The sequence below is a fragment of the Panthera tigris genome, chromosome A2, assembly GCF_018350195.1.
Source record: "Panthera tigris isolate Pti1 chromosome A2, P.tigris_Pti1_mat1.1, whole genome shotgun sequence".
NCBI lineage: Eukaryota > Metazoa > Chordata > Mammalia > Carnivora > Felidae > Panthera > Panthera tigris.
This window is the reverse complement of record NC_056661.1, coordinates 156445113-156469825: the sequence shown is the minus strand read 5'-3', so window position 1 is coordinate 156469825 and position 24713 is coordinate 156445113. Positions and strand designations below refer to the sequence as shown.

Here is a 24713-nt window from a genome sequence, read left to right as displayed (position 1 = left end):
CCTGAAACCATAAAAATCCTAGGAGAGAGCAGCAACATCTCTGACATCAGCCCTAGAAACATTTTTTCTAGGTATGTCTCCTGAGGCAAGGGAAGTAAAAGCAAAAATAAACTATTAGAGCTACATCAAAATAAAAAGCTTCTGCACAGTGAAGGAATCAACAAAACTTTTAAAAGGCAATATTTTGACGGGAGAAGATAATTGCAAATGGCATATCCGATAACGGTTAGTATCCAAAATATATTAACACCCCAAAACCAAAATAATCTAATTTTAAAATGAGCAAAAGACATGAACAGACATTTCTCCATAGACGACCCACAGATGGCCAATGGACACATGAAAAGATGCCCGACATAGCTCATCATTAGGGAACTGCAAATCAAAACTACAATGAGATATCACCTCACACACGTCAGAATGGCTAAAATCAACAACACGATAGGTAACAGGTGTTGGAAAGAATAGGCGAGAAAGGAACCTTCTTGCACTGCTGGTGGGAATGCAAACTGGTGAAGCCACCGTGGAAAACAGCGTGGAGGGTCCCCCTGAAATTAAAAAAGAACTACCCTATGATCCAGCAATTGCACTACTGGATACTTACCCCCCCCCCAAAAAAAATACAAAAACACTGATTCAAAAGGATACATGCAACCCTATGATTATTGCAGTATGATTTACAAGAGCAAAATTAAGGAAGCAGCCCAACCGTCCATTAACAGATGAATGGAAAAAGAAAAGGTGACGCGTGTGCACACACACATACACACACGTATACACACACGAGGCACAATACTCCTCAGCCATAAAAAAGAATGAAATCTTGCCATTTGGCACAGCATGGATGGAGCTAGAGAGTATATGCTAAGTGAAATAAGTAAGTCACAGAAAGACACATGATTTCGCTCACAAGTGGAATTTAAGAAAAAAATGAGCAAAGGAAAAAAGAGAGAGAGAGAGACCAAGAAACACATTCTTAACTATAGAGAACTGGTAGTTACCAGAGGGGAGGGGGTGGGGGACGGGGCAATAGGTGATGAGGATTAAGAAATGCACTTGTCACGATGAGCACCGGGTGATGTACAGAAGTGTTGAATCATTCTATCATACACCTGAAACTAATATAGTTTACTATACTGGAACTAAAATAAAAACGTTGATAAATTTTTTGAAAAAGACTTGTAACGGAAGCAAAGAGAAAAGATTAGGAGGCAGGTGTTAAGTAGACAGCGCGGCCAAAGGAGGCCTCACTGAGGGACAGCGTTCAAGCTCAGATCTGAGCGGGAACCAACAGTTTCCGAGCACAGGGAGCACATACGTAAGACCCCGAGGTCTAGTTCGTCTCTAATTCTAAATATGGCTTCCCCCATCTCTGTTGCCCTCTTCCCCTGTCCCTGGGCCTGCGTCGGCAGCCTGCCGAAACTCGGGGGGCCCCGTGGCGCGCGCTCCCGCGCACCAAGGTAACAGCACACGCGGCAACCCCTGTTTGCGAGATAGAGACAATCGATCGATCGATCGGCAGCCTTTTGCAAACCGAAGACTGGGTCTGGCAGCCTATCTGGTTCTCTTGCTGCCTTGTCTTTCCAACGAACTGAACGACAGGTTTTGGGGGCAGAATTGTTTCTCAGGCGATCAAGCTCACCTCCCATCGTTTGGATTCTCTACCTCACAATAGGCGAGCCCAGGATTTCCCCCCGCTCCCCGGCTCCATGCAAAGGAAGCCTCTCCTAGCTTCTAGACCACGCTAGTCCACACAATCACCAGGAGGCATTTGAAGACAGGGGCAGGTCATCTGTGACCCCATGGACTTCGAACGGTCACCCGAAGATGAGCGGACCTAAAAACCTGGAGCCCCCAAAGAGCAGAGGAGCCTGCTGACCACGACGGGACCTCACCTTCCACACTACTCACCAGACCTGGAGGGCACCTGGGTCATGGGGGACAAGGATGGCTTCACAGCCCAGGAGGACAGGGGTCCGTGTCCCGAAAGAACCAGCGGAACCATGAGGACCACGATGTGGCCAGAAGACGGCGCTCTCTTCCCACACACTACGGTCCCCTGGCAGAGCACTTTTTCCTGGGGGTTGCCGACCCAGACCTGAACACCAGAGAAATCCACCAGGCCACCGGCAGAGGTCTAGCCCCAGGATACCACACGAGGAAAAAAACGTGTTCAGGGAACCCTACTCTCTTAAAAGCTGCCCTGCTGGCCTGTCAAGTTTATGACCTCAGAATCCCTGACTCCTCCTTGAGGAAACACTTTAGCTGAACACTTGCCAGCCTAGCTGCCTGTCTGTTTCTGTGCAACGAACAACTTTGTGACTCCTCACAGGTTCGGTTGGGACTGTAATAAAAAAAAAAAAGAAAAGAAAAGAAAAAAAGAAAAGGACAAAATCAATCACTAATTGGAAGAGATTTAAAAAAAAAAAAAAAGTCTGCCAGACAAAAAATCAGAAGGTTTATTACAAATTTGCTTTTTTAGTTTTGAGAAATGTAAAGCTTTAAATGTTTTTTCCAATAGGTGGAGACTAGTTAAATTACAGTGTCACTCAATAAATTCTGAAGGCTGGAACAATACAGATTGAAATATTGTTTCAATATTGAAATATTGAATTTCAACACCAATATTGAAATACAATTGAAAAATTGTTTTTCCTTTTCTAATCCTTCTGTATTTATCAATATTTTCCTAATAAATTTGCATTCCTATTATAACAGAGACATTGTTATTGTTTTACCTTTTTTAAAAAAACATTTTAAAATTTATTTTAAGTAGGCTCCCTGCCCAGCTCGGGGCTTGAACTCATGACCCTGAGATCAAGAGTCAAATGCTCTACCAACTGAGCCAGTCAGGCACCACTATTTTACTTTTTAAAACAAGTTAGATAGACATTCCTCTGCGTTCCTATCCACAGCCCTGAAGAAATAAATATAATTTAAATCTAAATGTTTTAAAATTATCGCCAACAAAAGGTTAGTAGTGCTACTTATACACAAAATGTTATTTCTGTGAATTAAACGTGAGTCCAGAAGAACTGAGTTTGTGGTCAGAACACTGGGATCAAGGCACCTGAGTGGCTCAGTCCATTCAGCATCTGACTCTCGATTTCAGCTCAGGTCACGATCTCGAAGCCTGTGAGATCAAGCCCTGTGTCAGGCTCTGCGCTGACACCATGGAGCCTGCTTGGGATTCTGTCTCCCTCTCTCTCTGCCCCTCCCCTGCTCATGTTTTCTCTAAATAAACAAACATTTTTTAAAAAATTTATGGAGCATAAATTATTAATGGAGCACCTAGGTGGCTCAGTCGGTTAAGCGTCCAACTTCAACTCAGGTCATGATCTCATGGTTTGTGAGTTCAAGCCCCGTTGTGCTGACAGCTCAGAGCCTGGAGCCTGCTTAGGATTCTGTGCCTCCCTCTCTCTCTCTGCCCATCCCCTGCTCCTGCTCTCTCTCTCTCTCAAAAAGAAACAAACATGAAAAAAAATTTAAAAAATAAAAATAAATGAAATGTTTATTTATTTTTAAAACAATAAACTGGGATCAACAAAAAAAATTTTTTTTTTTAAAGTTTATTTATTTTTGAGACAGAGAGAGACAGAGCATGAACGGGGGAGGGTCAGAGAGAGAGGGAGACACAGAATCGGAAACAGGCTCCAGGCTCTGAGCCGTCAGCACAGAGCCCGACACGGGGCTCGAACTCACAGACCGTGAGATCATGACCTGAGCCGAAGTCGGACACTCAACCGACTGAGCCACCCAGGCGCCCCAACAAAAAAAATTTTTGAGGGGTGCCTGGGTGGCTCCATCGGTTCAGTGTCCAACTTTGGCTCAGGTCATGATCTTGCAGCAGTCCGTGGGTTCAAGCCCTGCATTGGGCTCTGTGCTGACGGCTCGGAGCCTGGAGCCAGTTTCCAGTTTCAGATTCTGTGTCTCCCTCGCTCTCTGCCCCTCCCCGACTCGCACTCTCTCTCAAAACTAAACATTAAAGATTTTTAAAAATTTTTTGAGATAATTGTATATTCACATGCAATTGTTAGAAATGATACGGAGAGATCCTACGGAGTCATACCCATTCCCCCCTTGTGGTGGTAAACACTGTACGTAAGTATGAAATAAGGTCACACCAGGAGACATATGTTGGCACTAGCCATAGAGCTTACTCAGCTGTCCCCAACTTGATATACATTCACGTGTGTTTGTGTGTGTGTGTACATCTAGTTCTACAAAATTTTATCTCACGTGTAGACTCACGGGACTGTCACTGGCCCAGCTTCAGAAAATTCCCATCACTGTGGCTCCCTGAAGAGCCAGGGCCGCCTCCCATCCTCCTGCCCTAACTCCTGACAGTGGTGATTAACTTTTGGTCAAGGAACAATGCCCCCCCCTCCCCCCGCAACGTGTAAATCGCTATGCCGAGCACTGAGGGGCCATGACGGAAATATAAATAAGCAGTATAGCCTAGTGGCTAGGAGGATGGGTGGGAACCAGACTAACTGGGTTCAAATCCTGGGTGTGTCACTTACCAGCCGTGTGACCTTGACAAAGTACTCAAGCTCTATGCCATGGTTTCTTCAATACAACGTGGCTAATAAGAGTACCTCCCTGGGTTATTACGAGGATTCAATGAGTTGGTATTTGTAAAGCAAGAAGAAAGTGCCGGGCACGAACAGATGCAGGTTATCACTCAGGAACTCACATTCCCGCAGAGAACATACAAGGCTCTCAGGTCAGCCTGTGTTGAGCGCGGTCAAGTCAAGGCTAACCCAGCACAGTGGGAGGACGCCGCTCATTCGGGCTGTGGAAAGTTGAGATGGCTTCACAGAACAGAGACTATCTGGGCTGGGCTTTGAAGTATGAGTAAGACGCTGACAGAAATAAAAGGGAAGGATGGCGTTTCATGCCTATAAAATGACACCATCTGTGGCCCTGAGGCATGAGGTGGCAAGAGCCATTCTGAGAAAGGACGAGCTTAGAACAAGAGCCTGTGAGGACACTGGGGGGCCAGGGGAAGGTTGGGGCCAGGTTCTGAGGCATCTTGGATGCCATGCAACAGTTACTGCTAGAACCTCGCCATCCTGGAGTAGACTAGCATGGCACAGAAGTTTCTCCAAAGTTCTGGAATACTGGGAAGAGAGGCTCAGAGGAGAAAGTACTAACTAAATCACAAAACTTACACGCAATGTGGTTTATTATTACTACAGGCTGATTAAAAACAAGCAGCAGCAACCCCCTCTCTTTCTCTTATGACTTTTTTTTTTAACCTTATTTAAATCCAAGTTAGTTAACATAGAGTGCAATAAGGATCTCAGGAGTAGAATTCAGTGATTCATCACTTACATATGATACCCAGAGCTCATCCCAACAAGTGCCCTCCTTCATGCCCATCCCCCACCCAACACGCCTCCAACAACCCTCAGTTTATTCTCTGTATTTAAGACTCTCCTGGGGCGCCTGGGTGGCTCAGTCGGTTGAGAGACCGACTTCAGCTCAGGTCATGATCTCACGGTTTGTGAGTTCGGGCCCCGTGTCGGACTCTGTGCTGACAGCTCAGAGCCTGGAACCTGCTTCGGATTCTGTGTCTCCCTCTCTCTCTGCCCCTCCCCACTCATGCTCTTTCTCTGTCTCAGAAATTAAATAAACATTAAAAAAAATTAAAAAAAAAAAAGAGTCTCTTACGGTTTGCCTCCCTCTCTGTTTTCATCCTATCTTAGCAACCCCACGTCTTAAACATGGTTCCTGTTCTTGGTAGAAGCATAAAATCTTGAGTGTTTGGGGCCCGGGGGTTAGAGGTTATGAGGCTAACTCATGCCGGCACCTGTTTTCTCCCTGCCAGGCTGGCTCCCTTCAGCCAGGTGTTCTCAATGCCCCTCACCGGCGACCTCAAACCGTCCTTTCCTGGGATTTCCAAAGGAGGCCACTGGGCACCACCCATCATCAGCTTGGTCGTCATGGGCCCACAGCGTTCATCTGATCATCCGGCCCTTTGCCCTCTTCAGGCTCAGGGCGCCCTGATCCTTGAACCTGTGACTGCTTCCAGCTGCCCTCGGCCCCCTGCCCCCACCCTCTGCCTTGGACAGGTGCCTCGCCTCCCGGTTGTTTCCGGGCCCTCGCCGCCCCGTGTGCTGTGACTGGGCCCTCTCCCCGCCCACGGCCCGTTCAGATTTCTGTCTTTCACAACTTTACTCTTGCCTCTCTGGTCCCAGGCCTGCCACACCTGGACGTGGCAGGTAAAACGAGAGCAAACGACCCTGTTTCTGCTTCGACATTTCTCTTAACCAGCCACCTTCTGGTTATCGTTCTCACTGTGGAAAGAGAAGAAGGACAAAGAATGCTGATTCCACTTGCCCACCCTCATGGTACAGTCAGCTCTACACAGACCGAGGAAACGTCTGCTGACTTTGCTTAGTAGCACCAGACGTGTTTCTTTTTTGTCCATTATTCTCCTCCAAGGGAAGACAGAGATGTCGGACTAAATGGCTCTTGATGAGAGGGTGAGTGGTGGTTTAGAATTTGACTTCAAAAACTAAGAACCACTCCCTCCAAGTAAAAATCAAAAACCCCGCCCACTAAGCCAGGTGAGCATATGAAGTTGTGTGACGATCACAAAGATGAAATCTAACCAAACAAGACTTAGAAATAAATATTCCCAAGTGCTCCTCAAACAACACGTTCTCGCCCTCCCTGTGAAGAGTGGTCTTCCTGCCCTTGGGGCTGGAAGGGGGGCTTGAACAGTACTACAGGTAAGTGGACTGTATCAGGGGGAACTTTTAACAGCATGTATCAACAACGCTACCCCTTCCCAAGGAAACTCACGAAGATGTTCTCCTAAGCCTTAGGAGGCCAAATTCACTTGTAGCCATTAGAGCAAATTTTCATGTAAATCAACAAACGCTACGATATTTGTAAAAAAAAAAAAAAAAAAAAAAAAAAAAAAAAAAAAAAAAAGCCACACAACAGCAAGCCAAGAATATCAACAAAGGAAGAAACCTTAAATTTTTCTAATGCAATACTCCAAGCCCAACAGGTTCAGCGATCTATGTGTTTAGAAAAATGCCAACATCTCCAATTCCCTTAAACACAAACACTTTGGTACAATTAGACCCTGACTCTTAAGGGTGGCGTTCAATCTGTGGGTGATTTGAGTCTTTGCTTTTCCAACCCTCGCCCAGGCAGAGGGCGACCATGCAGTGAGAGCAAACACAACATATGTGATAGAGAAGAATGATTTATTAGTCTAACGTAGTAGGATAACCCATTAACAAATTAAGTGTTCCTGGCTCCTAGCTGCCACAGACACTTCAGTGAAGGTGAAAAGGTCCTTTTCCTCCATATAAGCCCCCACCACCTGCTTCCTCCACTCTCCCCTCCCAGGATGATTTTAATTGACTTTGTTTTTGAAAGGTCTAGCAGTGTCTCAAACTCTAACATGAATAAAAATCACCTGAGGGGCTTGTTACAATGGCTATTTCTGGGTCCCTCTCTAGACCCACCAATTTAAATTTCTGGGAATGTGGCCTGAGAGCCACATTTTAAACAAATTCCCTAAGACATTCTGATCTGGGGGCGCCTGCGTGGTTCAGTCGGTTAAGCACCAGCTTTGGCTCAGGTCATGATCACAGCCCGTGGGTTCGAGCCCCGAGTTGGGTTCTGTGCTGACAGTTCAGAGCCTGGCACCTGCTTGGGATGCTGTGTCTCCCTCTCTCTCTGCCCCTCCCCAGTGCACGCTCTCTTTCAATCAAAACTGAATAAACGTTAAAAAAAAAATTCTGACCTAGGGAAAGGTTAGGAACACTCAGAACAGTGGGTCAAAAGAGTAAAACTGGAGTACTTTGGCACGGGAAAGCAGGTAAGCTGAGGCTGAAAGAAAAGGGCCAGGATTTGGAAGCCTCCTGTCCCAGTAGGGAGACTGGTCTTTACCTCCTGGGCAGGCAGGCACCACTGCAGGGTTTTAAGTAGGGCTGGGACAAGGTAAGGTTTGCAATGAACCAACCTCATTTTAACCTTCAGCTCACAGCTCCTCTGTCCCCCTCACCTTCCCTGCTCCCTCCATCCTAGGCCAGGAAAGCTCCCTGCTCCTCTGTGCTCCTAAGAACCTGTGTGTACATCTAACTCACCACTGACCACACTGGATTGACACAGTCCACTTACCTGGAGCGCAGTTCAAGCCCCCTCTCCACCAGTAAGCTTCTGCAGGCAAGGAACGGACTTGTGCGCAGCGCCTGGCATACAGCAGGTGCCCCATAAATGTGTGATCAAGCAGACTATTGGGCTCCATTTACAACCGTATCACCGTTCTGATTTTTCCTGTAAACTCACTGCTCCCCACGCCTTGGTCACGAGGCCTCCAGTGCTCCCTTTCTGGCTGAGAAACTGGGCCCTATTTCTAAGCCCCTTATTTACCCGAGAACATTAGTCTTAGAGGAGTCAGACTGAAACATCAGACTCCTGAAATTTTCATCATACAGTCATGAGATTAAGCCGTTTGATTGTTTCTGTTGCAAAAAGAACGAAAGCTTTGGCCCCTCTTCCAAGGCGAAGTGTGCAAGCCAAGCCCCTCAACGGAACGGGCGCGCAGGGAAACGGATGGATAGGTGATTGTAGCAGGAAAGCACGTGGTGTCCAGAGTCTTTTAAACCCTTAACGCAAAACACCTGGAGCTCGGTCTGGACCCCCCCCCCCCCCCCAACTCCCCACCCTCACCCCCACACACACCTCCCCAGCCTATGCCCAGCTCCAAGCACCTGTTTCAATCTGTCCAGCACTTCCCACGGGTGGGCAGACGCAGACATAAGGAGGCAGCAAGGAGAATTTTAAATTCTGAATTTTCCTTAAAGGCAAGAAACATGCTATGAACTAGGAGTTACAAACATCACCCGTGTGAGCGCTCCCTCGTGAGGCTCAACGTGGTTCTCAAAGATCACAGTAGGCTATCCAAGCGGGGGGGGGGGGGGGCGACCACAAAACCTGGGCCAGCCGGGCCTCCCCGCCGCCCCCCGAGGCCTCCGGCGCGTGTGTGGTGGTGCCCCGACCACGCCGCGGGTTCGGTGCGGCTTACCCGGCAGCACGGGCTCCTTCTTGCTCGTCGTCGCCGGAGGCCAGCTCTGTGCTCTCAGGCGAGTGGAGGGGTGGGGGCTCCGGGGCAGCCTCGGTGAGCCGCGGGGACGCGGACAGCCCGGCGTGGGGCGCTCCCTGGATGAGCGCCCCAGGGTGGGTGGCCTTCCCCCAGTTTGCACGGAGGGCCCGGTGCCGAGTCACCGCCGAGCTCCCGGGACCGTACGCCAGCCGTCGGGGGCAGGCGGCCCCGCGGCGCGGAGGCGCGGGCCGAGGGGAGGGGCGGCGGGCCGCACACCTGGGCCGCCCTCGGGCCGGCGGGGGCGGGCGCGGCCCTGCAGCTGCCCCACGCGCCCGGGTGGGCCTCGCCCTGGCGGCGGGGTGAGGGGCGCGGGCTCGGGCGCCCCGGGGCCCGTGCGGACCCCGCGCACCTGCCCGCCCGCGAGGCTTCATTAGGCGGCGCGGGGGCAGCGCGGCGAGTCGCGGCGGCGCGAGTTCGGGCCATGGAACCGGCGCAGGAGCCCTGCCCGGAACGGCGGGGTGAGCGTGGGGCGCGCTTGGGAAGGGGGTCTGGCGCCGGGCCGCGGGGCTGGGGGTGCGGAGGGAGGCCCGCCGCCGCGCGCCCTCCCTCCCGCAGGTTCCCATCTCTCTGCACGCGGGGCCCCGAGCCCCGGGCCCCTTCGTGTCCAGGTTCCGACACCCGTCCCCTTTCCTACCGGGGCTACATCACGCTGATAGGTCTCGTTTATTGAGCACCTACCGCGTACCAGATTTGCTAGGCTCCAAGCTCGCCTAAAATGCGGGAAGCCCGACCCAGCGTGTCCCTCCTTCCCCAGGCCACCATCCAGCCTGTCCCTTCCCCGCCGCGCAGGCCGGCGCCCACTCCTCACCAGTCCCGGGCCCCGTTCTGCTAGACGGGTCTGATGCACCCTAGGAAACAACCTGATAAGGCACCTTCGCCCCCGAAGGTCCACCTTTCTTTACACGTCGTTAGAAATTCGCATTCCTTTAGATGGTCTATCTTACGTAATTTTCATTAAAATAACAGCAGTTCTTAGTCGCTAGTCAGCATCTACTTAAAATTTTTCCAATTTAGGGGGAATGATAAAGCATCTGGGGATTGTGAGGAAGGTGAACTGGAGAGGTTCTGGGGACCCCAGGAAGGACTCTGCATGACGACTAAGCGCTCTTTGCTGGACGATTCCGGCAAATCACTCAATTTTGTAATCTGTATGTCCTCATCTGTTAGAATGAGCTATCAACCGTGCCTTCCTCACGGGGCTTAGGTGCACACTGTGCTAGTCTTTGAAAAGTGCTTAGCATAGATCCTGGGACATGGTAAGTGCCTGGTGAATGAGACCCAGCCTCAAGACAGACAGACGAGCTGGAGGATGAGCGGAAGGGGGCTTTCGTGCACGCCCGGTGTGGCTGGATCACACTTCCTTACCTGAGCAGGGAGGGGTGGCCCGCGCCCAAGGCCACAGTGAGGTTCTGCTTTGCAGGGACGGGCAGGAGGGTGCACACAGGGTTGGGGAGAGTTGGCAGGGGCAGAGTGACCTCTGTGGATGGTGAGAATGGCTGTCCCCCTGAGTTCCCTTGCTGTCCTTGCCTGGGCTTCTGGAGAGCCCCCAATTTCAGCAGCATTCCTGCAGCAGGAATGAGATCCAGTCTTAGAAGCAGTCTCTCCCTCCTCTTCCAAGTTCACCCCCAGCTTCAACATTTGTCCCTTAGCAATGCCTGAACAGATGCCTGTCCCTCAACTCACATGCCAGGTGTCTGGGGGGGGGGGGAGGGGAGAAAAGGCAGTTCCCAGAAAGTAAGTGCCCCCCAAATCGGGATAGCCCTCCTACCATCTGTGTGTGTGAGCTCAGGCCCCCTTCTGGTTGCATCTATTTGCTCACATTTTACAAAGCAGCGGGCTATCTAGTTTGATCTCTACAACAGCCAAGCCTAGAATCTTTACCCTCTCTGACAAGTGCACAAGTGAAAGGTTGAGGCCAAACGGGACACAGGCTGCAGAGCAGGAAGCCGCACATCCTTAGTCCAGGCTTTTCCTTCTCCCGGTGCTAAGGTCAGTGGGTGATGGTCCCCACAGGCCAGGAAGGTGGAGACAAGCCCCTGGCTGCTGGGCCAAAAAAGGAACTGCGGCAGAGTTCAGCCCCCTGCACTCAGGATGCCCCAAGTGAGGAACTGCCCCCCTCCTGCATCGTCCCCGGGGAGAAGCCACCATCAGATCCCCCTGGAGAACCATCTGGGACAGATACCAGGAGAGGGGGCCAGCCATCTGGTTCGGGGGCTCTCCAAAAAGACACGCCTCTGGCCCCACCGGGACCCCAGCCTCCTGGGGAAGGCTGTTCCTTCCCAGTGAAAGAGGCAAAGCCAGGGAAGAGGTCCTACTCTCCAGCCTCCAGTAAGCAGAAAATACCCAGTGCCGCGGGTCTGGCCTCCACACCATCTCCTGGTGTCACCCACTCAGCCCGTGCCGCACACAACCCAGTGCCTTGTGGGTCAGGCCGGGGGCCCTGCCATCTGGCTAACCTCCTCAGCACATTGGCTCAGAACAGCCAAAACACAGATCAGAAGAGGTCCCTGGAAGTGACCTGCCAAGTTCGGAAAAAGACCCGGACCCTATACCGCTCAGGTAAGTCCCCAAAGTTGAAAGGAAATGTAAGAGTGCAGGTGTCCTCTCTGGGAAAGGAGGGCTCAACACAGAACATTGTAGCTCCAGGAGATTGCAGTGTGGTTAGTTTGTACATCCCCTTGTCCTGATTCCTCTCTCCACCTGTGGCAGAGCCACGACCTCTGACCCTCAAAGGGAACATTGGGTTGCCTCATCAGAAAGTGAAATTGGGGGGCGCCTGGGTGTCTCAGTCATTAAGCATCTGGCTTAGGCTCAGGTCATGATCTCATAGCTGGTAAGGTCAAGCCACACATCAGGTGAGCTTGAGCCCCGCTTCGGGTAAAACATGAGCCCCGGGTGAGCCCTACTTCTCTTTCTCTCCCATTCACTGACTTGGGCCCTCTCCCTTTCTCAAAAAGGGGGGAAAAAAAAAGTGAAATTGGGAACAGATTAGTGAAAGTAAATACACAGTTCCCTGCCACAAATCCCAGGAGAGACAGAAGGCCCCAGCCCAATGGGGAACTTTGTTGCAAGCCTCTGGGAAGACCCTTGAGTTGGGGACAATGGTCCCATTTGGAAGGCATCTTTCTCCTGTTGTTTGTCCTCACGCAAGTTTCTTCTCTTCCAGACCAGCTGGAGGAGCTAGAAAGGATCTTCCAAGAAGACCACTACCCCGACAGTGATAAGCGCCGGGAGATTGCCCAGACTGTGGGGGTTACCCCCCAACGCATCATGGTAAAGGGGGCTGGCCAACTGGCATCAGGGTGTGGAGAAACCACCAACTGGTACCCTTGAAGGAATAGGGCAGATGCTCGACCTCACCCCATAGGGGCCAAGGTTAGGTCTCCGATCTGGCTGTGTTCTCGCCTGTTTCCACATTGCCACAGCCTCAGCTTAGAAGAGGAAGATACCTCGGCTATCTAGACGAATCTTTCCATAAAACCAATCTTGCAGAGAAAGGCCTCTGAAGCAGGGTGGTAAAGCGACCTCCTAAAGTCCCGCAGCTCATTGTGCGACAGTCAGAACCTGAGTCTGAGTCTCTGCTGTGCTCCTCGAACACTTCTAGGGTCTCTCCCCTATAGGTGTGGTTCCAGAATCGCAGGGCGAAGTGGCGGAAAGTGGAGAAGCTGAATGGCAAGGAGGACAAGGACAGCCCTGCAGACCCCGCCCCTACCGGGGCCAGCGGTCAGTGCAGGTACAGATCTCTCCTCTTCCCGGATCACCCAGGAGGTAGAGGTAGGAAGGGGGTAGAAGCTGGGCGCCTGGGGTCTAGGAGATCGCATTGGAAAGCTGGCCGTGAGGCCTGGAGCTGTTGGCCGATATTTAGAGAGACCTTGGATGGAGGAGGGTCAGGAAGTTGCCAGGGTCTTGTACGAAGGCAGTTTTTGGGAATCTGGTGTCCTGTGCCCTGCACTGAGCCCTGGTCTAAATGCAGAGACACTAGAGCTCCAGTCTTCGTTCTGTCTGCCTCCAGCTCTGCAACTGAGCTGCCAGCCGCTGTGCCCATGGACCCAGAGCCTGGTACCTTCCCTCAGGAACCCCCTCTGGATTCTCTTGCAGGTAAGCTGAATACTCGCTGAGGGTAATGTGAGGGAAATGGCAGCTGGAAAGACGGCAAAGACCAAGTCCTTTCTGGCTAGACGTGAGAGTGCGCCAAAGCTGTCCAGTGTTTTGGTCCAGTGGGGCCTATTCAAGGAGAACTAGGCATGGCACACCCTAAATCTGCCGCCTCCTTCTCCTACCCTTGTAACTCGTCTGACCTTGATTCCTAGAGCCTCCCATGCTGCTGGCCTCTGAGCACACTCTGGCCCCAACCCAACAGAGTGAGAGTACTCAAAGGGTAGCAGTGACCCCACCGCTCTTCAGCCCTCCGCCAGTTCGAAGAGTCAACCTTCCTTTTCCCCTTGGCCCTGTCCCCACCCCCCAAATGATGCCTCTGCTGCTGGATACCCCAGGCAGTGACAGCGGCCACAAAGATGGCTCCTGGGGGACAAGGTATGGAACCTACTGGGGGTGGTCCTCCGAGTTATTGTGGGAGGGGTATAGAAGGAGAAAAGACAGAGCTTGGTTGGGGAAGGGTAAGCTGAGAGAAGCGAGGAATATTGCTTGTGATGAGGATTAAACGGAAAGTGGATTTAGAGTGGGAAAGATCTAGAATATCATAGCAATAGTGTAGGCATGAAGGCGAGAAGCCAAGAACAGGAAGAGAAAGGAGGAAGCGAGTCTGGGGTCATGGAGATGGGAAGGGACTCACCTACTGTGTGGTCACAACGAGGAGGCTCCCGTGAGCCTCACCAGACACTCCTTTGTCCCCCACAGTGTCACCCCACCATCCACCTGCTCATACTTGGAGGAGCTGGAGCCCCAGGATTACCAACAGAGCGCCCAGCCGGGACCGTTCCTGTTCTCCCAGGCTCCACAGAGCCAGCTCTACCAACAGCCTCAGCCCCAGTTCTCCTACCTGCACCCCTTCCCCTTCCCCATGCCCCACCCCCTGCAGCCTCTGCTGCCAGATGACCCCCTCTTCACCTCGCCCTATGGCCCCAGTGCGGGGACATCACAGGGCTACTTCCCAGGGCCGCCGCCTCCGTCAGGGCAGACGGTGCTTCAGCCACCTGCTGGGAATGCAGGTGAGTCATGACCGAGGACAGTGACAAGGGGCAGACCACCTCACTTAGCCGAAGGGCTGGCCGAGACAGCAAGTGGACCACTTTCCTTGCCCCTGGTCGTCTCTATGAAGTGCTTGTTAAGTTTCCCGCAAGGCTGCAGGGCAGAGCGAGAGCCTTGGAGCTGGGAGTTCTGAAGTCAGGCTCGGCCATTCCCAGCGTTGCCGACTCTGGGTTTGCCTGGCTCTCAAATGGGAATAATATCCCCATACCGGGAAGGGATTGGTGGAGGATTAGCAACCGCATGAGGGAAATCCTTGGCAGCTGATCTGAGCATTCAGACGGGCCACTCGGACCTCTGAAATCCAGACGCAACCGTCGTCGTAAGACTAAATTCCAGTAGAAGGGGAAGAAAGAGTCTGTTCCCAGTCTCCCTGCTGCCTGCGTGAGGGGGCGCTCAGCCTGGCCCACGACCCCCTCTGTGTCGATGTTCCCAGACCTCAGGACTTAGAGGCAGGAGGGTGCCCGGCCCGAGGGCAGGGAGCTCCTGGTGCTAGGACTTCACCCACACTGGCACTGGGTTCCTAAGCTGGGTTTCTGTGGGAGGAGGAGGAGGGGGGAGGAGGAGGAGGGGGGAGGAGGAGGAGGGGGGAGGAGGAGGAGGGGGGAGGAGAGTCTGTCACAGAGAATGTCCAGCCGTGGGGGAGATGCTTAATCCTCTCTCACCTTTCCTGCACTCTTTGACCCTGCAGGTACAGTCCCCTGGAATGACCCTTGCTTTCCAGAACTGCCTTTCCCTGGTCCTTTCTGTCCGCAGGCCCTGGGGCAGCCCCCCGGAGGGGACGGCTACTTCCCTGATCTGCTCCCAGCCCCCTATGCTCCGGCCCTGAGCGGGCAGCCTTCCCCAGGTGTCACCCGGCTGCCCGAAGGGGCCAGGCCCGAAACGGGACCCTTCCTCGGCAGGGCCCCCGAGGAGCAGCCTGCCCCCTGTGTGGAGGGGCCACCCGCAGCCGAGGAGCTCCGAGTGGAAGAGAAGGACAGCTGTGGCCCCTAAGTGAGGGGCCAAGCAGTGTGGAGGAGCGGGAGAGGCTTGGTGCCCCCTCCAGGAGACAGCGATGTCTCCTGACCCGGGGGAAATCGGACATTTCCCCTCTGTGGGCTCACCTTGCTGGGCCTGATTGGAGAAGGATGAGGGCCAGCCCGCCCTCTTGTCCACACCTCTGTGTGACCACCCTGAGAAAGGGATGGTCCCTATGATTTCTGAATGCTGTGTACATTTCTGTTGTTTCCTTTCCTTGCCAGACAAACGCATGTCTGTTGTAAGTGGTAGACTAGTGCATTCTTGGGCCTCTCTGCGCAGCTCTGTGTCTCCCCACTAAGAGCTGCGTTTCTTTCACCACCATCCACTCAGCTGGCCGGTTGTGGGATGCAGTCCTAAGTGCCCCAAGTGAGGTCCCCGTTGGGCATGACCCCATGGAACCTGGCATCTTTCCTGGGCCCATCTCCTACTGGAGGGGAAATCAGGCATCTTGGGCCTGTTTTTCACTCCTGACATGAACTCTTATTCCCAAACTCAGGACTGAACCTGAGCAAATTTGAGCACCAGCGTCTCTCTGGAATTTGGGCATTGTAGGGATAGGATTACAAGAGACACCCAAGGATATTTCAGGTCAAGTCTCCGTGTTGTGAACCAGAACTTATCTTTCCACAGCTCTTCTTTGGGGAGAGGGAGTAGGAATGAGAGGTGGGAGCACCAAGAAGAAGATATTCATATATATATGTGTATATATATGTATGTATATATATATATGTATATATATACATACATATATATACACACACATATATATATATATATACATGTATGTATATATATATATATATATATATATATATATATATATATATATTTAGCACCCCATATCTGCTGGCCCTACTGTGCCCAAGTAGGTAAGATTTGAGGGCCATTGATTCAAACTGCATCAGTGCGTTTGGGGCGTGTGTGTGTGGGTGCTATTTGGGACTTGCAAATGCTCTGATTATTGGAAAATACTTTGTTTTTCAAAAACTTACACGTATTTGCATCATAATAGTTATAGAGTCTAACTGAAAAGTCAAAATATTTGTAAATGGAGAAACTTCTTGGTTACCCAAAAAACATGTGTGTGCACATCTCTGTTCGAGTTCCTAGACCAATGGTGTTGAGTAGCTCTGTTCTTCTAGCCGTCCTTTCTTCCTGCCACTCAAGGACTACAACAACCAGGCATCAACAGCCTTAATTTAGAGATTAGAATATGTATACTGAGATATGAAAGGACTTGTGTTATGAGACATAGCTGGGTCTTTAAAAAAATTTTTTTATAAAATTAAAAATTTGTTTTGGAGAGAAAGCAAGCAGGGGAGGGGCAGAGGGAGAGTGGAATGAGAGAGAGGGGGACAGAGGATCAGAAGCAGGCTCTGAGCTGTCAGCACAGAGCCTGGCACGGGGCTCAAACTTGTGTGATGTCATGATGGTGAGATCATGACCTGAGCCGAAGTCAGACACTTAACTGACTGAGCCACCCAGGCGCCCCTGTGTAAATTTATTTTTGATAGTTCCACTTAATGTCTGACCCATCCTCATTTGGGAGGATGCTGGTCTTCTTACAATTAGCTCTAGCTTTTGTTTTGGTTTTGCCTGGATTGCAGGAGCAAAATCTGTGTGCCGGTGAGCCACGGCCAGGCCACTCGTCTCCTTAGATGGCAGGGCAAACCACATCCCAGCACCCCTCCTCCCTCTCCTTCCCCCACCACACCCTCATCTTCTTGCCATCACCCTGTCAGCACTAGGACCTCAGGGCTTTGCAGTGGGCCAGAGCAGAATCCTTCCAGGAAGACTCTGGAAAAAGACATAACCCTCAATTTAAGCCTGCACTATCACAAATTTTCCACCAGATGGCAATCGACCACCAGTTTCATTACGTCTGAAACTATTCTGGTTGTTTATAGTCAGAAAGCCCAGGCTAATTCTTCCTTCAAAACATCCTAGAGCCATAAATACCAGGTTCAAAGATACTAAAGTCACTTGGGTTGCAGCTGGGTTTGTCAGATAAAATATAAGATGCCCAGTTAAATTTGAACTGCAAATAAACAACAAATGATTTTTTATTTTAAGTATGCTTCCTGCACTATTTGGATGTTTGGTATTTTTATTTGCTAAATCTGGCAACCCTGGCTGGAGCCCTTTGCTAAGGACATCTGTGTCCGTGAGAGCTTCACAATTCAAAGACCGTCCAGGAAGATGCCTCCAGCTGTCTGCTCAGCTTTCTGGCAGTTCAGGTTCCAGAGCCGTCGTGGGTTCACTGTAGGAAACTGGTTCACTCAGCATCCCCTCCTGCCCACGAGTATAATCTTCCCTACAGGCTCCACACTTGTCTAAAAACACTCTGACATCTCTTGGAGTCCTATTATGTTTTTTCCTATTAGCCAAATTTCTTATGTATTTCTGAGATAGTCCACTATAATTTATTTTTGACTGTGTATTTTAATATTTTTTGCATAAAAGGAACACATAAAAACAGGCTGCAAAAGACAATTTTGTTTTGGGTGATTCCACTCCAAGTCTTAAATGTCCTTGATTAGTTAAGAATCAGTCTGGGGGCACCGGGGTGGCTCGTTGATTAAGCGTCTGACTTGGGCTCAGGTCATGATCTCATGGGTTCTTGAGTTCAAGCTCTGTGTCAGGCTCTGCGCTGACAGCTCGGAGCCTGGAGCCTGCTTTGGATTCTGTGTGTGTCTCTCTTTCTCGCTCTCAAAAATAAACATTAAACAAAAAAGAAGAGTGAGTTCCTAGAAATGAAACATCTTCACTCACCTGGAAGGGGTGTTGTTTTAGAATAGAGGGACAGTCTGGGAGATTTAGGGGTTCTTGTAGTTTATTTTATATTGTTCTTTCAAAAATACCCTCTTCTCTTTCATAACAAAGTCCTGAGAAATATAGACAGAGAAATCCATTCCATCATCCAATGGGGAATTACAGGGACCCCAGTACCGGGTGAACACAAAGATAAATAAAAAGTCTTTCCAGCTTCAGATACAGCACTCTTGCTGGGGAGGGTGGCAACAACAAGGACCATTACAATACAGGAGGGCCGTGTGGTGCAGGGCCGCCCGTGGACAAAGTGTGATGAAAATTCACAAGGGGAGAGCAGCCATGTCTGAGGGGGCTGAGAAAGTTTCAGAGTCCAAGGCATTACTCATGAAGGAAGAGTAGAATTTGGGTAAGCAGAGAAGACAGGAAAGGGAATGTCAGGCAGAAGGTATAGTGAGTGTAAGGCCACTGAGACTGGAACGATGATCAGGGAGTTGAGAGTGGCTGGGGGTGTGTGTAGGAGCAGCCAGTAGAGGGCCTGTGGTAGAAAAGGAGGCTGGTGAGGAAGAGTGGGGAAAGCCTCAAGTCCAAAGCTAAGATCTTTGAGCTATAATCCGTGGACGATTAGAGACATCAGCAGTTGCAACTCATGAACATGACTCGCCAAGAATTGTATTTTAAAAGACAAATGGCAGGGGTGGGAGCTGGGTGGCTCAGTCAGTTAAGTGTCCAACTTCGTCTCAGGTCATGATCTCATGGTTCATGAGTTCGAGCCCTGTGTTGGACTATGTGCTGACAGCTCAGAGCCTGGAGCCTGTTTCAGATTCTGTGTCTCCCTCTCTCTCCGACCCTCCCCTATTCATGTTCTGTCTCTCTCTGTCTCAAAAATAAATAAACGTTAAAAAAAAAATGTAGAAAGACAAATGGAGAAGGAGATTAGAGGGCTCAGAAAGGAGATGCAGGGAAACCAGACAAGACTACCGAATCAGTCCAAGTGAGAGATGAGAGCTGAGAGTAGGCGGTGTAAAGGTAGAAGAGGGTCCGATCGGAGAGATATTAAAGAGCTGGAATAAATGTTGATGTGATGGATAATTTGTTGAAAGGAGTCAAAGAGGAAAGGAAGAGGAAAAAGACCTTGTAACTAAGAAATTCTGTCAACTGAGAAAGGACATAATGGGCACGGAGCAAAGTTGGGGACAGGGAAACCGGTCTGTTGTGTATGTTGAGGCCGAATTGCCTGTGGTTATCTGGGTGGATGTGTCTGGGGAGAAAACTATGGAATTAGGCTCTGTGAGAGAGACAAGAACTAAAGGGCCTGTAGCAACTACTGGTCTCTTCGGCATAGAAAATGCTAGTTGAGGTCAAGAGACCAGGCAAAATTGCCCAGCGTGTAGCATGGATCAAAGTGGTCTTAGGGTGGACTCATGGAAACACCAATGAAGGACAGCAGAATGGGCTAGAAGAAAAGATGGCATTGAGGTAGATAAGGAATGGCCTAACAGTAGGGGTGAAACGATCTGGAAGAGGCGTTGAATGGGCAAAGATCAAAAGCCAAATTGGGTTAGTAGGTCTGGAGAGGAGGTTGAACAAAGAATTGTGCATGTTATATATAATTACCCCAATTTAGAGAGGAAGGCACTGAGGTTTAAATGATTTTCTAAGAATACCTTAACCAAATCTAGAGAGAAGTCTTAAGTATTTATTTTCCACTTCACCAAATGCAGATAAGAGTCTTGCTTCCCGAATGCAATATTTCATTTAAAGAGCCTTAATAGGTAAAAGGCTATTGATGATAGATAACTTTGTGTGTTTACAAGATCACACGAGGAACTGAAAGAGCTTCCTTACTTTGCCCAGAATTGGTCCTTCGACAAAATATTAATGATGATGGTAACCATTTATTTAGCACTTATTGATTACCTAGCTAGCTCTCTAATAGGGAACCTCATTTCAAAACAATCCTGGAAGGTATTATTCATTTGACAGGTGACAATCAGAGACTTGGAGAGGTTTAAATATTTGCCCAAAGTTGCAAAAGAAATACATTTTGGACAGGATGTAAACCTATGTCAGGAGGCACCAACGTCAAGAAGCAACGTATTTTGATCATTCTAGAGTGGGGAGAGAATACAGAAGGTCAGAAGGTGGGGTGAGCGTAATCAATGGGCGTAACCTAGATTAGATTTAGAATCAAATCTTTCTATAGATCCTAGGTCTGTGTTTAAATGACTTAAAGACTCAGCAGTGCTTAATTTGAAACAGAGACACTACTGTGAGAGGGGAGAGAAGAGGCAGCAGGGAAAGGGAACACCCAACCGCATCTTATCAAAGTGGAAAGGGTGCTGGAATGCATGGACAGAGTAGGCGGAGAGGGAGGCGAAGGGTGTGTAAGAGGCAGTATGAGGGGTACCGTGGGAGCTGGATGGCCAAGCTGTCTCTGGCTCTGGCCAAGCCTTATTACCTAGTAGATGCAGTCAAATATAATATAGCACATTCCTCCAGAAAGATGGGTCAAAAGTTTGGGAGTAGAAAGTCATTCCAGTGTCTAGGAATTCGGTGTTGAGACTAAAACAGTGGTAGGAGAACATGAGGGGAATGGTCAAGGTGAGCGATGCTATGAATCCATCAATGGAGTTTGTGCGGGCAGGGAGGAGAGAATGTCAAATCTGGCTCTGACTCTGGCTTTTAGAGCCCAGGCATCTAGGAGTATGATTGACAAGATACAGAAGTCCAGGGGAACTGGTTCCTGCCTTGGCATTGCAGCCTCTGTGTCTTCATTTGTAGTTTTCACATTTTATTTGTCTCTCAGTCAAGTTGCCTCAAGTACATTCCTCTGCCAACAGTTTTATTATCTGAGAATGGAATTCCCACCCACAGAGATTCCACAGTCCTTTCTGGTGCACTTTCGCCCAATTGTGGCTCATGTCATCCCTCCCATCAAATTCTATCCAGGGCATCCTTCTCTCCAGCGTGGCTCCCTTTCCCCAGTCCATATCCCCGTAGCCTGCCAGGGCTGCCATCTGTAGGGCCCCCTTGAGAACTTTCAACAGTAATAAGCGTCTAATGTTCCCAGGCATTCCGATTTGTCCACCTTCTGATGCGTTGTTCATTTTGGGTGGACTTTTCTGTTACTTCTTTTAACTCTTAATCATTTGAACTGGTGAAACCAAGTACATTTTCATACCCGGCGAACTAAGAAATGTCCCTGGCATCAAATTAAAGGACTGTTGTCAAATGTTTTTAACAAATATTTTATACATCCATTTCTCGTGATGTTCAACTGGAAAACTCCATCTTTTCCCTCCTTTTGTTAGTGCCAGTGTTATTGTATTTCAAGGGGAGAAAGCCGTCTCTCTGTATAAATTCCACGTTCTAGTAAAGAGCCTCTTGTGTCCTCTCCTACCCGAAAAGCAAACAGCTGCCTCTTTACACACAGACACACACCCACGTGCACACGTGCTCCGGGGACCCGCTAGTTCTTTAAGGCCCTCCTGTGCTAGGATGACAAACAGCTGTGAAAACCACACCTTACCTTCGTTCCAGTCTGTGGCCTGGCCAAATCTGGCTACTAACAATTCCACGTGTCTGACCTCCACCTCCTCCCCCTTTCCCCGAAATAATCGGCCCACCCGTGTTCTGTTTCCTCAATCCTTGAATTTTATCGCAAGTCCCCTTCAACCTTTTGTAATGAGCACGAACATTACAATGACAGACACTTGCTGAAATCCTAGAGGAGAACATCGGGCTAGGGCCATTCCGATTGGTAGTTTGTAACTAACTGGCTGTGTGACCGTAGGCAAGTCCCCTCCCCTCTCCCGGCTCCACCGTGACAAGTGAGGCCATTAGACACAAAGATCCCGAGGGTTCTTTGGACTCCAACAGTGGATGACTCCCTCCTCCTCCTCACCACAAGCTGACCTCAATAAGAAACCTCTCCGGAAGCGCCTGGATGAACCCCATCCAAGGGTCCCTGCTTTCTCTGCCCTCTGCATTTTCTTCCTTCTCCCCGGGACCGTCTGCTTCTCTGAGGGTGAAAGCCTCTTGCTGAATTGGTGGACTCTACCGCAGTAACCCCTGGCCTCTCTGTTGCTCGCGGCCTCCTTTTCCAGAGGATTGTGAGCTTTCTCCCTGGTGTCTGAGAGCCCCTCGGTCTGTGAGCAGATTTAGAGCATCCACCTCCGTGCAGTAAGCTGACCCGGCTCCCACTGTACTTCTGAATTTCCATCTGCATTGTTCAGAGATAATTGCCCTCTGAGAGGCGCGGGTAAACTGCCAGGAAAATATTTATCTGCCCATTGGTGCTCCTGGGGAAGGTTGTGGGCCAGACGGTGCTGCCCCTCCCAGCAGCAGGCTCTGCCCTCAGGCCCATGACTCATCCACAAAGCATCAGGGATCAGAGTCACTCCCGCCGAGCTCCTTTGCCAGCTTGGAAAAAGTTTATAGGCACACCAAGCCAGCTCCTTTTCTCCGCACATTCTCTGCTCACAGGCCACCCAGAAGGAATAAACACCCTCGTCCACTCACCTGCATTCCCTGAGTCTTCTTTGTGATCGTGGCCTCGTTTTTTTGCAACGCTCCCTGGGAATTCGGTACAATGAATGGATGCTTTGCTTCCCCCTCTTCCAAGGGACCAGCTAGAGAAATGTCCACTCCGTAAATGCCATTTAAAACGGGAGGGTTGGAAGAAGTGGGTCAAAAACTTGCTAGTGCAGAGAACGTTCTCAGTACATTTGAGTCAGGACTGAACTTGGCATCTGTTCCTCGTTAGCTCATTGGCTGGTAACCTTTGCCCCCCCCCACACCTGATTTCAGAGTTAGAGGATTACATTCAACACCAGCCTTGGAGTTGCTGGAATCACGCAGCTCCTGAGTCATGTTTACAGCAAATGAAACTCTAGGATCACTGCACTGTTAGTGATAGAACCAACAGACATTTATGTAGAGGTTTGAAGAACACAAGTCTCAGCGATGTGTCCTGGGGTGGGTGGGTGAGAAGTAGTTGTCTAGAAAAGGCCACCGTACCCAACTGCTGCATTTCTAATGTCATTAACGAGAGAAAGTTATGATAAGGGGAGTATCACTTAATACTTAAAAGAGTACAGACTATTATAGATAGAGCAACAAGGGATCAGAGGAAACTGGGCTCATTTCAAGGGAATAAATCTACGTGTGAAAGAAGGGGAGCCAGTGAGTATATTTTCTTTTAGATTTTCAAAGACTTTTAACCAACTTCTATCCCAAAGGCTAAAAAAAAAAAAAAAAAAAAAAAAAAAAATCACTCATCATGGGACCAATATCCACTTTGTTTTGAATCATGGATCTAGAATTGTTTCAGAGACAACGCAAAATTAGGGGAAATAAATACATCTCAAACTGTGAGCCTTCCAGATATTAACATGTAGGCTGAAATTATTAAAATTATTACAAATGACCACAGCAAATAGTACACAATAAAAAAACTTAAGATCATAGTTAACTGTAAGTGAAGAGTTAATGGTGAAAATAAATTTTAAAGAACAGCATTCTAAGCTGTGTTAGTGGTAAAAGTGATAGATGGAAATTCAGTGTGGTCAAGGGCGCAAAGGAAATAATTCAGCATAAATCTGCTAAGCTCCAGGCATGTTACAATCCAGAAAAGGGCAATAAAGAACTATCCTTGATGTCTCTCGAAGACACTATCCATGTGCATGGTTTTGCTTAAAAACAAAAACAAAAACAGGGGCGCCTGGGTGGCTCAGTCGGTTGAGCAGCTGACTTCGGCTCAGGTCATGATCTCGCAGTCCGTGAGTTCGAGCCCCGCGTCGGGCTCTGTGCTGACAGCTCAGAGCCTGGAGCCTGTTTCAGATTCTGTGTCTCCCTCTTTCTCTGACCCTCCCCTGTTCATGCTCTCTCTCTGTCTCAAAAGTAAATAAATGATAAAACAAATTAAAAAAAAAAAAAAACAAAAGCAAAAACACTGTATATTCATACGTGCCTCAGATGTAATTCTGTCCCAAACATGTTGGTAATGGTTGTTTGCACAATCTCTTATAAGAAATTGCTGTTTCTAAGATAATGACATCAATCAGAATTCAAGAATAAGTTGTGTTGAATTATGGAAATCTGAAGAAAGAAGAAACAATAAGTAGACCTATACCCAATTCTCCAAAACCCAAAGGATAGAAAATTTAGCAATTCAACTGAGTAGAGATTACTCATATCTAAGTTTTTGTTTGGTTTTTGTTTTTAAAACAAAAGACAGGCAGAAGCCAATTGCCTTTTAATCTCCCAGATTAGGTGAGAATAACCCAATTAAATGAATACATATTAAATATCTAAAGGCAGTTTTAGTCTTACAAATGTCAGCTTCAAAGACATCCAGAAAGCCTTAGCAACTTCAAACAAAGAAGGAGTCATTCAACTAAGAAAATTCTTTGCGTGTGTATCATTCAGAAGTTGACATTTTATCTCTTTGGGAAAATAAGGGAGAATTTGCCTAGAAAATATAAAGATTGGGATACAGCTCTGTTCGAGCCACATGGCCAGTAGTCAAATACTGGTTTGAACAAATAACGTGGATTATGTTAATTATTACAGCTATTAAGAA

At 49.2% G+C, this 24713-nt stretch overlaps 1 protein-coding gene across 1 annotated transcript; it reads left to right on the top strand.

Annotated features, from left to right (window-relative positions):
* Positions 1 to 1841: 1841 nt before the first annotated feature.
* Positions 1842 to 15331, top strand: NOBOX (NOBOX oogenesis homeobox; the record flags this gene model as incomplete). The annotated part of the gene is made up of 13 exons (XM_042977225.1): positions 1842 to 2083; positions 5834 to 6117; positions 6204 to 6356; positions 8999 to 9113; positions 9227 to 9591; positions 11123 to 11692; positions 12300 to 12456; positions 12559 to 12586; positions 12754 to 12866; positions 13146 to 13231; positions 13444 to 13666; positions 13991 to 14301; positions 15030 to 15331. Coding segments are annotated over 13 exons (2949 nt in total), but the record flags the coding sequence as incomplete, so codon positions are not given.
* Positions 15332 to 24713: the final 9382 nt, after the last annotated feature.